The sequence below is a fragment of the Ranitomeya imitator genome, chromosome 4 (assembly GCF_032444005.1).
Source record: "Ranitomeya imitator isolate aRanImi1 chromosome 4, aRanImi1.pri, whole genome shotgun sequence".
Classification (NCBI taxonomy): Eukaryota; Metazoa; Chordata; class Amphibia; order Anura; family Dendrobatidae; genus Ranitomeya; species Ranitomeya imitator.
In genome coordinates, this window is record NC_091285.1 from 92,686,798 (window position 1) to 92,703,051 (window position 16,254).

Consider the following 16,254-nt stretch of genomic DNA (forward strand, 5'->3'; position numbering starts at 1 on the left):
GTGACTTGGAATTTATAACCCGTCACGGCTTTGCGGTTTAGGAGTCAGGTGGAAGTTGCAGACAAGTTAAGGTGGACTCATTTTACCTAATAGAGGATGTAAAACCTCATGGTGGTGAGCAGGCTCGGCTTTGGTGGCCAACCTCAGGGACGTTGTAATGGTAACATCAATCAGGGGCGGGCACAGTGGTTAAGCACAGGAGTGATGATAATAGGGTCATTGGTGCCCTGAAAGTTTACTGGCTCTGCTTGAATGGCAAGCCAGTGCGTGCCGCCCCTTTATGGCTGTCTGTCCTGGTGCTGTATGTCAGACAGCTGGGGATATCGCAGTACTTGTGAATCCCAATGTACTAGCACTCCACCTGACTCCTACTGTGATTATTTAATCCTGTGATTTGAATAAAAGCTGTGGCCATTTTGACAACCAAAATAATGTGTTTGTGTATTTATTCTAGTGTCTAGGTTTACAGTAGTTATGGTGGTTTTAAGATGGAGTGGGGTCCGTCCCATATCCACAAGTCATGGATAAAGAAAATGTAACAGATGAGGCAGATTTAGCTGATGGCTTCTGGAAGTTTCTTCAATAACGCTGAAAAAAATGCCACCCACCTTGTATCACATGTGGTCAAAGCTTTACAAGTAGAAAGAAAATATTATTGGTCATTGTGGGAGGAGGAATTGTATCCAAAGTGTAAAAAAAATGAACACACATATAATGAGAAGTTAGATAGTAATCAAAGTTTAGGAATATACTATTTAGTTCCAAAGATATTGGTATTTTCTTCTTGTTGCAATGTCTACTTGTGTAGAAGAAAAACATGAAGAAAAAGCTACATAGAATCAGCCCTAACACTTCATCCTTAAACTGAGAAAGGGAGCCACGCATATGGCTGTTCTTCTTAGTACTATTGAAAACAGGACATCACAGCTGAGCAAAAAATTACCATGACCCCTGGAGGTAAAAAAAACACAAGTACAGAACTATGTTTAATTCTTTATCATCTCATGCATTAACATATAGACAACGTTCCCCTACATTACTGTTACTATTGTTGTCATCCTATTGACAACATGTGATGCATCTTTGTTATTACACTGGAGGGTTGTTATGGTGTCGAGGGCCTAATGTAGGCACAATAGGAAGCGGTAGAAGTACTGCAGTGTATTGTGCCAGTCCGTGTCCATGGTAGAACTAAAATATGTTTACAGAAGTTTAACAATCTTTAAAAAAAATAAATGTTAAAAGAAATATGTCAACAGGATTTCAAGGCTATTTATATGTACATGTAGCTTTTACAAAGACAAGTCCAACAAAACCTTTAGATGGCCAGTCTGTTCTTCTATTTCTGAGAAATCAGCATTTTAATTGATATGCATATGAGGCTGAATAGCTACAGAAGATTTGAAGCCTCGGTCACTCCACCTCTACTCTTTGTCCAGCCCTGCCTACTTTTCCTGACTGTCAGCCTTTATGCTGTGTAAATTCTTGAAAAAGAGTCATCAATCAAGCAGGAGGAGGCGGCAGCACAGGGTGGGGAGTAGAGCTGGAGTGACAGAGGCTACAGATCTTCAGCTTTATAAGCTTATCAATTCAAACATGGATTTCTCAGAAATTGAGGAATGGACTGGCCATGAAAAGGTTTTGGGTGTGAAATCTTACTGCAATATTTCTTTTAAATCACTGTCACTTGTAGCATAAAAATACAATGCAAAATAACAAAAAAAATTGTCTTGCACAATAACACTATAAAAAAGTCTACAATTGTAAAAATGACCACATCTCCCCCAAAAAATGTAATAAAATTCAATCGAAAGCTTATATGTTCCATAAGTAATATCAATCAAAATAATAGCTGAGCCTTAAAAAAATCAAGCCCTCACACAGCTACATGTCAACAACACACTTAGAAAAAAAATCCATAACTTTTTTAGGTAGTAACATTTAAAAGAATGTATATATTTGAAATTGGAAAGAATAAATTTATTGTTACACCACTATGAAAACAAACTACAAATAAATTGGGCAGAATTTCTTTTAAATACATTATATGGAAAATGAAATGTTTTCATTAATAATTACACATCTCCCAGCAAAAAAACAAGGCTGTGATGAATCAAAACAAAAAAACAACTTAGAACTGTGAAGTCAGGGGTTTAGGAGATACAAAAATTAAATAATTGTGGCTGAAATGAGCGTTTAATTTCAACAATAAAATGATAACAAGATAACGTGAATTCAGTTCAGGCATTGTAATAAAAGAATAGGCAGACTGGTCTGTAGCAAATACTGAATACAGAAATGATACCAGACATGAATGAATGATTTACGTTATCATTCATAGTACACAGGTGATAGACTTACAGATGTGATAGTGATGTCAGGTCATTAAATGATCCTTCAGGAACTGTAGAGATATCATTCCCATGAAGAGTACTAAATAGATAAAAAGAACATATAAGACTAGAGGAGAGCATAAGTCACTTTCAAAAACAATATATGCTTTTCAACCACCGAAAATTTTAAAGAGGAAAAACGTATTAAATGGAATCTGTAGGCAAAAGAACATGGATTCCAACACTGTCATTAAATGTCCAATTACATAAGCATTACATGGTTAAAGATAAAAGTTATCCAATTCTTCTTCTCATACCCCTTGCTTGGCCCCAACAAAATAATAAAGCCTATACCACCTCCTGTGCTGGCGCTGTTCCCGCGGTGTCAGCACTATGTCTTCTGGGGCTCCCGTGCTGTTATGGTGACATGTGATGCCGATGCCCAATCAGCGCTGGCGTCACTGTCCCAACTTCCCGTCGAATTGACCAGGAAAAGGAAGTCAGAGATCAGCTGCAGTCTGGACTTTGTCTTGATGTTCGAATTGTCTGATGGAGGGGACAGTGACACCAGCAATGATTGGGCGCCGGCATGACGTGTCATCTACAATTGCATGCGAGCCCCATTTAAACGACGAACGGGTTAGAAATGGTTGAATAATGATTGATTAATCGTTACACCGCACATCTGCATTGTGTTTGCACTGACAGTGTGTGCGTTCAAGATAGCAAAGAAGGCTAACTATTTGGTGGTGGACATCTTTTTGTTAAGACCCATTTTCTGCAGCAATGTAACCAGTGTTTTACACAGAATTGTTTAGTTGAGTTTTCCTGGAGATACAGGTTTGGGAAGAGAGAGCTACGATTATTTTTGAGAGGTAACATTTAAGAATAAAATTACTGGAGTATCTAGTGGAATAAGAGCAGTGAAATAGACGTAAAAGGAAGATCAAGTCAAATGGTTGTCTGCAACAAAGAAGCTCACATGTAAGCCTATTGGGGAACACTAGAGAGAATGATCCCAACAATTTAAAAAATCATCTCGGAATGTTTGAGGAATCTTTTAATATACTGTTGGAAAAAACAATGCTTTTGTTCTGGGTGAAAGAAACTGCTGCTGGATCCATTTGTTAAATCTTTGAAGTCAATGCTTACAGATCAGTTTGAAACTGATCCATATTTTCTGTTTATTGTATTTTTCTCAGGCGGATCCAGCAGGAACAAGACATTATTACAGGACAAAAAGTTGTGCAGACAAAACAGTTTTTGCCTCGCTAAAAAAAAAAAAAAAAACAGATTGCACTGGAATCCAATTTTTAAAAAAATGGAAGTGTATGGAAAATTGATCCAGTAAATAGCCATCCATTTTTCTTCTATTCGTAACAGATTCATTTTCTTGCTTCCGGGATTCTTCCCAAACAGATGATTTCTGGCCATTTTCAGTCAGGGTGCTCTCTGTGGAAAAACTGGCAGCACGTGAGCCTATGCTATTGAATAGGGCTGTTCAGATAAACCTTTTTTTTTACACCGAATGAATGTCTGTATGAACAAAAAAAAAGCAGCATGCATTCATTTTTTCCATATTCATTTATAGAGGCCTGAGATTTCATGGTTTGAGTTGATGCGTAATGCTTTTAATACTGGCAATTATGGCAGCATCCACTCTGATAAATAGTTGCTGTTTAACCAAATGGTGGCATATGATTGCCCATAATAATCTTCAGAATCCTAATATTGGAAAATACACGTGCACATATGTACACTGTATGACAGGAAAAGCTGGAATAGTTTTTCTGATACTCTTATTTTCCAAGTCTCTCGAGAGCACAGATAATGAATAATTGACAACAACAGATTGCATACGGTCACAGAAACATTTTTCTTCTCTCTGGGGAATTGATTTTTAATAACAGAATAGATGACGTGCGGTGACACCCGGCTCTCCAGGACCAGGACAAATCTACTCATTCCTGTGAATTTTTTTAAATGCAAAGTGAGAGAACATTCTTGTTCAACTCCCCCCCCTCCCAGCAAAAACATACATAGTCCCTGGATCTCAAATAGGGATGAGCGGACTTGTGGAAGTACAGGTTCATTGGGTTCGGCCGGACCAGAAGTTAACGTTTGGTTCGGGATTGAGCTTGAACTGGAGCTTGACCCTGAACTGAATCCAATGTAAGGAAATGGAGACCTGAACTTTGGTGCTTTAAAATGGTTGTACAATGGTCATAGTAAAGGCTTGGGGCTACAAAATGAAGCTAAATTGGAGGTAAGAGCAGGACAATTGCTCTACTAACAAATGTGGATAGAGAAATTACTTAAAGGGCTAGAAAGTAGAAAAAAGTAGAAAGTAAAAAATATTATCAAAATTTTAACAGTACCCCCACAGAGACTAAAGGTACCTTCACACTAAACGACGCTGACAACGATCCCGATCGCTGCAGCGTCGCTGTTTGGTCGCTGGAGAGCTGTCACACAGACCGCTCTCCAGCGACCAATGATGCCGGTAACCAGGGTAAACATCGGGGCTAGAAGGCCAGAACTTTATTTGGTCGCTGGCTCTCCCGCTGACATCGCTGAATCGGCGTGTGTGACGCCGATTCAGCGATGTCTTCGCTGGTAACCAGGGTAAACATCGGGTTACTAAGCGCAGGGCCGCGCTTAGTAACCCGAGGTTTACCCTGGTTACCATCCTAAAAGTAAAAAAAACAAACGCTTCATACTTACCTTAAACTTAAACTAGAAGAAGAGGGGACGGGAAGAAAAACATTAGACTCGAACAAAGACGACCCAGGAAAACATACTCAGAAGGGAGGTAAGAACATTTCTAAAACAATCCACAGTGAGGAGATTGGAACAAAACAAAATCCTCTAAACTGCATGCTCGCAAACGCCAGAAGCCTGACAAACAAGATGGAAGAACTAGAAGCAGAAATATCTACAGGTAACTTTGACATAGTGGGAATAACCGAGACATGGTTAGATGAAAGCTATGACTGGGCAGTTAACTTACAGGGTTACAGTCTGTTTAGAAAGGATCGTAAAAATCGGAGAGGAGGAGGGGTTTGTCTCTATGTAAAGTCTTGTCTAAAGTCCACTTTAAGGGAGGATATTAGCGAAGGGAATGAGGATGTCGAGTCCATATGGGTTGAAATTCATGGAGGGAAAAATGGTAACAAAATTCTCATTGGGGTCTGTTACAAACCCCCAAATATAACAGAAACCATTGAAAGTCTACTTCTAAAGCAGATAGATGAAGCTGCAACCCATAATGAGGTCCTGGTTATGGGGGACTTTAACTACCCGGATATTAACTGGGAAACAGAAACCTGTGAAACCCATAAAGGCAACAGGTTTCTGCTAATAACCAAGAAAAATTATCTTTCACAATTGGTGCAGAATCCAACCAGAGGAGCAGCACTTTTAGACCTAATACTATCTAATAGACCTGACAGAATAACAAATCTGCAGGTGGTTGGGCATTTAGGAAATAGCGACCACAATATTGTGCAGTTTCACCTGTCTTTCACTAGGGGGACTTGTCAGGGAGTCACAAAAACATTGAACTTTAGGAAGGCAAAGTTTGAACAGCTTAGAGATGCCCTTAATCTGGTAGACTGGGACAATATCCTCAGAAATGAGAATACAGATAATAAATGGGAAATGTTTAAGAACATCCTAAATAGGCAGTGTAAGCGGTTTATACCTTGTGGGAATAAAAGGACTAGAAATAGGAAAAACCCAATGTGGCTAAACAAAGAAGTAAGACAGGCAATTAACAGTAAAAAGAAAGCATTTGCACTACTAAAGCAGGATGGCACCATTGAAGCTCTAAAAAACTATAGGGAGAAAAATACTTTATCTAAAAAACTAATTAAAGCTGCCAAAAAGGAAACAGAGAAGCACATTGCTAAGGAGAGTAAAACTAATCCCAAACTGTTCTTCAACTATATCAATAGTAAAAGAATAAAAACTGAAAATGTAGGCCCCTTAAAAAATAGTGAGGAAAGAATGGTTGTAGATGACGAGGAAAAAGCTAACATATTAAACACCTTCTTCTCCACGGTATTCACGGTGGAAAATGAAATGCTAGGTGAAATCCCAAGAAACAATGAAAACCCTATGTTAAGGGTCACCAATCTAACCCAAGAAGAGGTGCGAAACCGGCTAAATAAGATTAAAATAGATAAATCTCCGGGTCCGGATGGCATACACCCACGAGTACTAAGAGAACTAAGTAATGTAATAGATAAACCATTATTTCTTATTTTTAGTGACTCTATAGCGACAGGGTCTGTTCCGCAGGATTGGCGCATAGCAAATGTGGTGCCAATATTCAAAAAGGGCTCTAAAAGTGAACCTGGAAATTATAGGCCAGTAAGTCTAACCTCTATTGTTGGTAAAATATTTGAAGGGTTTCTGAGGGATGTTATTCTGGATTATCTCACTGAGAATAACTGTTTAACTCCATATCAGCATGGGTTTATGAGAAATCGCTCCTGTCAAACCAATCTAATCAGTTTTTATGAAGAGGTAAGCTATAGGCTGGACCACGGTGAGTCATTGGACGTGGTATATCTCGATTTTTCCAAAGCGTTTGATACCGTGCCGCACAAGAGGTTGGTACACAAAATGAGAATGCTTGGTCTGGGGGAAAATGTGTGTAAATGGGTTAGTAACTGGCTTAGTGATAGAAAGCAGAGAGTGGTTATAAATGGTATAGTCTCTAACTGGGTCGCTGTGACCAGTGGGGTACCGCAGGGGTCAGTATTGGGACCTGTTGTCTTCAACATATTCATTAATGATCTGGTAGAAGGTTTACACAGTAAAATATCGATATTTGCAGATGATACAAAACTATGTAAAGCAGTTAATACAAGAGAAGATAGTATTCTGCTACAGATGGATCTGGATAAGTTGGAAACTTGGGCTGAAAGGTGGCAGATGAGGTTTAACAATGATAAATGTAAGGTTATACACATGGGAAGAGGGAATAAATATCACCATTACACACTGAACGGGAAACCACTGGGTAAATCTGACAGGGAGAAGGACTTGGGGATCCTAGTTAATGATAAACTTACCTGGAGCAGCCAGTGCCAGGCAGCAGCTGCCAAGGCAAACAGGATCATGGGGTGCATTAAAAGAGGTCTGGATACACATGATGAGAGCATTATACTGCCTCTGTACAAATCCCTAGTTAGACCGCACATGGAGTACTGTGTCCAGTTTTGGGCACCGGTGCTCAGGAAGGATATAATGGAACTAGAGAGAGTACAAAGGAGGGCAACAAAATTAATAAAGGGGATGGGAGAACTACAATACCCAGATAGATTAGCGAAATTAGGATTATTTAGTCTAGAAAAAAGACGACTGAGGGGCGATCTAATAACCATGTATAAGTATATAAGGGGACAATACAAATATCTCGCTGAGGATCTGTTTATACCAAGGAAGGTGACGGGCACAAGGGGGCATTCTTTGCGTCTGGAGGAGAGAAGGTTTTTCCACCAACATAGAAGAGGATTCTTTACTGTTAGGGCAGTGAAAATCTGGAATTGCTTGCCTGAGGAGGTGGTGATGGCGAACTCAGTCGAGGGGTTCAAGAGAGGCCTGGATGTCTTCCTGGAGCAGAACAATATTGTATCATACAATTATTAGGTTCTGTAGAAGGACGTAGATCTGGGTATTTATTATAATGGAATATAGGCTGAACTGGATGGACAAATGTCTTTTTTCGGCCTTACTAACTATGTTACTATGTTACTATGTTACTATGTTACCTTCCGCTGTCTGTCCCCGGCGCTCTGCTTCTCTGCACTGGCTGTGAGCACAGCGGCCGAAATGCAGAGCGGTGACGTCACCGCTCTGCTTTCCGGCCGCTGTGCTCACAGTGAGTGCAGGAAAGCACAGCGCCGGGGACAGACAGCGGAAGGTAAGTATGTAGCGTTTGTTTTTTTTACTTTTACGCTGGTAACCAGGGTAAATATCGGGTTACTAAGTGCGGCCCTGCGCTTAGTAACCCGATGTTTACCCTGGTTACCAGCGAAGACATCACTGAATCGGCGTCACACACGCCGATTCAGCGATGTCAGCGGGAGAGCCAGCGACCAAATAAAGTTCTGGCCTTCTAGCCCCGACCAACGACATCACAGAAGGATTCTGATCGCTGCTGCGTGTCAAACTGAACGATATCGCTAGCCAGGACGCTGCAACGTCACAGATCGCTAGCGATATCGTTTAGTGTGAAGGTACCTTAAGGCTTTCTTACTCTAGTTCAGTTAAAAAATTCACCCACAAAGCATGGGGCAGAGTACCCCTACAAAAGCAAATTACAAATGTCACCCACAGAGCATGGGGCAGAGTACCCCTACAGAAGCAAATTACAAATGTCACCCACAGTACATGGGGCAGAGTACCCCTTACAGAAGCAAATTACAAATGTCACCCAAAGCACATGGGGCAGAGTACCCCTACAGAAGCAAATTACAAATGTCACCTACAGAGCATGGGGTAGAGCAGAGGTCCCCAACTCCAATCCTCAAGGCCCACCAACAGGTCATGTTTTCAGGATTTCCTTTGCATTGCACAGGTGATGCAATTATTACCTGGGCAAGACTAAGAAAATCCTGAAAACATGACATGTTGGTGGGCCTTGAGGACTGGAGTTGGGGACCTCCGGGGTAGAGTACCCCCACAGAAGCAAATTACAAATGTCACCCACAGAGCATGGGGCAGAGTACCCCCACAGAAGCAAATCACAAATGTCACCCACAGAGCATGGGGCAGAGTACCCCACCAGAAGCAAATTACAAATGTCACCCACAGAGCATAGGGCAGACTACCCCTACAGAAACAGCTTACAAATTTCACCCACAGAGCATGGGGTAGGGTACCCCTACAGAAGCAGCTTACAAATGTCACCCACATAGCATGGGGCAAAGTACCCCAACAGAAGCAGCATATAAATTTCACTCACAGAGCATGTTTTCACGTTTCCACCACAGCTCCAAAATTTCTTCTCCAGTAGGGTACATTACAACTGCTACCAATAAAAAGCTAGTAGCATGATCTTGCATCGAGCTGGTGGCCACTGCGAGGTTTGCTACTGGCAGTCCCTTTGCCTTGGGACTCCTCCCCCATGCTGTTGCCAATGGGTCCTGGGGGCCTGAACTGTGTTCACCTTGAAAAAATGATTGCTTAAAGCAGGAAACCACTCCTAAATACTCCAGCTAGGGATAATGGAATTGTACTCTGTTTCTATTTTCATTTTTATCGGAACTAGGGCCATGAGTAAGAGGGGACCAGGTGGAACACAAAGCCAAGGAGTCACCTTCAGCCATCCAATCTCAAACTGCCTCTACTTGTTCTTCCTCTCACCATTAGTACAGCGGTACTTGAGCCTACGAAATTACGCAAAACGTAAACATTGAACAGTGCACACATGATTTTGTACACAACCTTACCTTGAGATAGAGTACCCCCACAGAAGTTGATTACAAATTTCTCCTCGAGACAATGGGGCACAGTACCCCCACGGACGAGGTTGCGGAGTACACACAGAGGCTTTTGGGCATAGTACTCACAGATATGCGTGCAGAGTACACAGTGGATTTTTGACACAGTACTATCACAGACCTGGGTGCATAAGATTTGAAAATTTTGTAAGCACAGTACTGTCACAGACATGGGTGCTTAATAGCAGAAAAAATTGTTTTGACGCACAGTACTATCAGAGACATGAATGCATAAGTTTCAAAAATTTTATTTAGAAGCATATGAGTCCCACTGATATGGTTGCAGATTAGAACAACTTTTGGGTACGCACAGTACTATCACAAACACGGGTGCAGAGTACACAGTGTGTTTTTGGAAAACTGCACACACACAAAACCTAACACTGTCCCTGACTACAGCTAAGTCCTTGTAATAGAAAAAGATAGGGCTGACAGCACTCGCTCAGGGGGGCGCTCGTTCCTTGTCCAGGGAACCAACCTGGATATTCCAATTAGTCCAAGAGAGGATGAACAGCGCTCCAGCCGGGTGTCGTAGTATCAAACAAGTTTATTGAGCCATGAAACAGCAACGTTTTGACCAGTACCCTGGTCTTTTTCAAGCATACAACAGAGTGCAAAATGCACTCTATTCCCCTCTTCGTTATGGTATTCTCATCAGTATTTTGTTTTTTATAAAAATGTTATCCCTTGTCTTCTCTCCTGACATAGATGATTGATGATGGCAGTGTTTTGGAGATTCTTGTAAAATACCGTTAGGTATTATTAAGATTTAGATAAATGTGCTGGCTTATTTGCCCCCTATCCATCTGTCTCCTGACTGCCTCACCATATTCGTCTGCCTTGAACAATATGCTGGATTTACTATTGTTAATTATAGGGGCTCCTTGATCTCTGGATGAATGGATAGGATTCATATTGTTTTTTAGTGTTTTTCAGGTTACCTTAGCAACCTATTGTGGTCGTGACTTCGCAGGTCCGCTGGTGGTCTATGCGCTTGCGCACGGGCGCCTGATACGCCTACATCACGTCTTGGTGGTATGGGCGATTCGGTGGTGGCACACCTGCGCTCCCAATATGTGGTTAACGCTGCGGGGGTGTGACGGTCGCGTCACCGCTGGGCCGGCCTGTATCGCGTCATGAGATGCGGCTGTTCCCGGCGGTGGTGCGCCTGCGCACGCCTGTGGGCGTTTCTACACTGGGTTTGTGTGGGACGCGTCATCGCTGGGCGGGCTCATGCTGTGGTCACGTGGTGTGGGGGCTCTAGGTGCCGTGACACGCAGCTACGCTCACCAGGGGGCTTCTGGGCATTCTGCGACCCTGTGGTTCGTTGGATATATGACGCAGGGTTATGATGCAGGTATGTAAGCGGTTGCCCGATTTGTTACTTAGGTCATCCCCTGATGTGTTTGGAAGTTGGATAGGCTGCTTTTCTTTTTCGGCGCCAACCCCATAGAGGATTCGGATTGGATATGAGGATCGCAATAGGAGCTACGACATTGGTGCTTTGTAACCTTGGATACGCTAATGCTGGAGTTTGATTGGCTTGACGGAAGATAAACATTACATTGTTGTTGCTAGAGTTGAGCGACCTTGACCTTTTTAGAGTCGAGCCGGGTTTCGCGAAACCCGACTATCTCAAAAGTCGGGTCCAGTGAAATCGGCCGATTATGACGTAAAGTCGGGATCGACCGAAACACGAAACCCAATGCAAGTCAATGGGGCAGCATAGTCGGCAGTGAGTGGGGGCCAGGAAAACACCTAGAGTGCCCATTTTAATGTCAAAACCATCCATTCTTCTTAATGAAGCTTGTCAAGCGTAATTTACCTTATAATAATTGGAAGGCATTTGAAATTGGGGGTCATTTGGCTAAAGTTGTGTGGGTAGGGCTGGTTCAAGTAATTAGTGGGCCCAGGAAATCTGGACCACGTCACGGCAGTGGAGCAGGGAGAGGTAAGTATTTCAACTTTGCAAGTGCTGTGATCCTGAGCAAGCAGGGGGGGCCCACTTGTTGGCATTGGCACTGGCACAGGGCCCCTCAAAGTACAGCGGTGTGTTTGCACGGCGGGGGCGCCTCCCACCGGCAGCAACACTTTTGCGTACTATGAGAGGCCCTGTGCCAGTGACGTCGCCAACTAGTATTCCTCCCCCCACCTGATGAAGGAACCTGCACTTTCATCTGCACCTTCCTCTTTGTCCCCGTGTAAGGTGGTATGGTATGCGGGAAGAGCAACCTGACTTTCAGCAGGGTCACAATGTTGTTGTGTAGCATGCACGGGGAATGTTGCGTTATGGGTCAATGTACCAGCAGACTCATCTATCACTGGCTGGGCAATGGGCACGATGAAGTGGAAACACAGATATAGGCCCAAAGAATAAAGTGGGCTAAATGCAGTTCAAAATTGGTAACACAGGAATAACCAGGGGGGCATTGCAGTGGAGGACAACTGGAATGAGAGGCTGACACAGAGAGTAGGGCCAAATCAGTAAGTAGTCGAAATGCAGTTCAAAATTGGCAACCGTAGTAAACAGGCGGCACAGCTTTGTTCAGTGGAGGAGAACAGCAAGGAGTGGCAGACACCGATAGTAGGCCCCAACCCAACTAGTAGGCCAAATGCAGTCTAACATTAACAACTACTTAACGAGAGCCTGAAAATGGAATTTCAGGACAGGAAACCAGGAGAACAGCAAGGAGTGGCAGACACCGATAGTAGGCCCCAAACCAACTAGTACGCCAAATGCAGTTGTTCCATTTAACCACAATTTAATGAGAGCCTGAAGATAGAAGCTCAGGAAAGGCAACCTGGGGAACACCTTGGAGTGTAACACACCATCTCTCTCCACCCCATACCCATTTTGTAGGCCTAATGCAGTGTACTTTTCTACAACTACTAAACGAGAGTCGGAAGACCAAAGCAATGGCAAGGAAACCTGGGGAACACCTTGGAGTGTAACACACCATCTCTCTCCACCCCATACCCAATTTGTAGGCCTAATGCAGTGTAGTTTCCAAGAACTACTAAACGAGAGCCGGAAGATCGAAGCTCAGGAAAGGCAACCTGGGGAACACCTTGGAGTGTAACACACCCTCTCTCTACACCCCATACCCAATTTGAAGGCCTAATGCAGTGTAGTTTCCAAGAACTACTAAACGAGAGCCGGAAGATCGAAGCTCAGGAAAGGCAACCTGGGGAACACCTTGGAGTGTAACACACCCTCTCGCTACACCCCATACCCAATTTGAAGGCCTAATGCAGCGTAGTTTCCAACAACTACTAAACGAGAGCCGGAAGATCGAAGCTCAGGAAAGGCAACCTGGGGAACACCTTGGAGTGTAACAAACCCTCTCTCTACACCCCATACCCAATTTGTAGGCCTAATGCAGCGTAGTTTCCGACAACTACTAAACGAGAGCATGAAGATCGAAGCTCAGGAAAGGCAACCTGGGGAACACCTTGGAGTGTAACACACCCTCTCTCTACACCCCATACCCAATTTGAAGGCCTAATGCAGTGTAGTTTCCAAGAACTACTAAACGAGAGCCGGAAGATCGAAGCTCAGGAAAGGCAACCTGGGGAACACCTTGGAGTGGAACACACCATCTCTCTACACCCCATACCCAATTTGAAGGCCTAATGCAGCGTAGTTTCCAACAACTACTAAACGAGAGCCGGAAGATCGAAGCTCAGGAAAGGCAACCTGGGGAACACCTTGGAGTGTAACACAACGTCTCTCTACACCACGGAAGGGCTGATTCTTAGGAAGGAAGGCTGTTGGAAATAAGCATTGCGCGTCCGAGGGTGATTATATTCTTATTAGGTATATACTCACCCTCGGACGCGCCCTGCTTCTTTATTTGGAATGAATGTTTATTTGCAATGTGGTGTTGACTCTCTCTATTATTTTGGTAATTAATGATTTTATTATTTTCATTGTTTTGCATCTTCTCGGCAATAATATAAAGAAGACGCGACAGGACAACACTCGGTGGATGCCATATGTGTGTTTTCAATTTAAAAAACCTTTCAGTTAACTACTTGCAGGAGAAAGTAATTGTAGCTGGTGGCCATTTTTAGTACTGTACCAGATTTTAGTTGTGTGTTTGTTTTTAATGTTAAAATGTCTGCATTTGATATCTCACCAGTATTTTCTTTTTTATAAGCAAAATACTTTTTTTTTTATTTTATGATGTTGGTTCAAGGGGTACACGGGCAGCAGTAGACAGGTCAGTGGAGGCCTAGTGGAAGGAGGGACCGCAGACAGGCTTCGAAGCCCTAACATAATAAATTGGGCTGCCTGTAGGCAATTTAAAATTGGTTCCAGGGGAACACGGGCAGCAGTAGACAGGTCAGTGGAGGCCTAGAGGAAGGAGGGACCGCAGATGCGCCAATGTTTCCCCCATACCAAATTTGTAGGCCTAATGCAGTGTAGTTTCCAACAACTACTAAACGAGAGCCAGAATATCGAAGCTCAGGAAAGGCAACCTGGGGAACACCTTGGAGTGTAACACACCCTCTCTCTACACCCCATACCCAATTTGAAGGCCTAATGCAGCGTAGTTTCCAACAACTACTAAACGAGAGCCGGAAGATCGAAGCTCAGGAAAGGCAACCTGGGGAACACCTTGGAGTGTAACAAACCCTCTCTCTACACCCCATACCCAATTTGTAGGCCTAATGCAGCGTAGTTTCCGACAACTACTAAACGAGAGCATGAAGATCGAAGCTCAGGAAAGGCAACCTGGGGAACACCTTGGAGTGTAACACACCCTCTCTCTACACCCCATACCCAATTTGAAGGCCTAATGCAGTGTAGTTTCCAAGAACTACTAAACGAGAGCCGGAAGATCGAAGCTCAGGAAAGGCAACCTGGGTAACACCTTGGAGTGGAACACACCATCTCTCTACACCCCATACCCAATTTGAAGGCCTAATGCAGCGTAGTTTCCAACAACTACTAAACGAGAGCCGGAAGATCGAAGCTCAGGAAAGGCAACCTGGGGAACACCTTGGAGTGTAACACAACGTCTCTCTACACCACGGAAGGGCTGATTCTTAGGAAGGAAGGCTGTTGGAAATAAGCATTGCGCGTCTGAGGGTGATTATATTCTTATTAGGTATATACTCACCCTCGGACGCGCCCTGCTTCTTTATTTGGAATGAATGTTTATTTGCAATGTGGTGTTGACTTTCTCTATTATTTTGGCAATTAATGATTTTATTATTTTCATTGTTTTGCATCTTCTCGGCAATAATATAAAGAAGACGCGACAGGACAACACTCGGTGGATGCCATATCTGTGTTTTCAATTTAAAAAACCTTTCAGTTAACTACTTGCAGGAGAAAGTAATTGTAGCTGGTGGCCATTTTTTAGTTGTGTGTTTGTTTTTAATGTTAAAATGTCTGCATTTGATATCTCTCCAGTATTTTCTTTTTTGTAAGCAAAATACTTATTTTTATATTTTCTGATGTTGGTTCCAGGGGTACACGGGCAGCAGTGCCCTGGTCAGTGTAGTAGTAGTTGAAAGAATGGACCGCAGACAGGCATCGAAGGCCTAAAATAAAAAAATTGGGCTGGCTGTAGGCAATTTTAAATTGGTTCCAGGGGTACACGGGCAGCAGTGGTGTGGTCAGTGGAGGCCTAGTGGAAGGAGTGACCGCAGACAGGCATCGAAGGCCTAAAATAATAACACATGGCTGTAGGCAATTTTAAATTGGTTCCAGGGGTACACGGGCAGCAGTGGTGTGGTCAGTGGAGGCCTAGTGGAAGGAGTGACCGCAGACAGGCATCGAAGGCCTAAAATAATAACACATGGCTGTAGGCAATTTTAAATTGGTTCCAGGGGTACACGGGCAGCAGTGGTGTGGTCAGTGGAGGCCTAGTGGAAGGAGTGACCGCAGACAGGCATCGAAGGCCTAAAATAATAACACATGGCTGTAGGCAATTTTAAATTGGTTCCAGGGGTACACGGACAGCAGTGGTGTGGTCAGTGGAGGCCTAGTGGAAGGAGTGACCGCAGACAGGCATCGAAGGCTTAAAATAATAACACATGGCTGTAGGCAATTTTAAATTGGTTCCAGGGGTACACGGGCAGCAGTGGTGTGGTCAGTGGAGGCCTAGTGGAAGGAGTGACCGCAGACAGGCATCGAAGGCCTAAAATAATAACACATGGCTGTAGGCAATTTTAAATTGGTTCCAGGGGTACACGGGCAGCAGTGGTGTGGTCAGTGGAGGCCTAGTGGAAGGAGTGACCGCAGACAGGCATCGAAGGCCTAAAATAATAACACATGGCTGTAGGCAATTTTAAATTGGTTCCAGGGGTACACGGGCAGCAGTGGTGTGGTCAGTGGAGGCCTAGTGGAAGGAGTGACCGCAGACAGGCATCGAAGGCCTAAAATAATAACACAT

General features: G+C 43.4%; 1 protein-coding gene across 2 annotated transcripts in view; it reads right to left on the reverse strand.

The window, feature by feature from the left end:
- The window catches only part of SLIT3 (slit guidance ligand 3), a 1,020,157-nt gene that overhangs the window by 139,940 nt on the left and 863,963 nt on the right, over positions 1–16,254 (reverse strand). For both annotated transcript variants that reach the window (XM_069763866.1, XM_069763867.1), the window contains one exon: positions 2,362–2,433. In XM_069763866.1, coding sequence (XP_069619967.1) covers positions 2,362–2,433 — 72 coding nt within the window. The remainder of the gene's footprint in view (positions 1–2,361; positions 2,434–16,254) is intronic.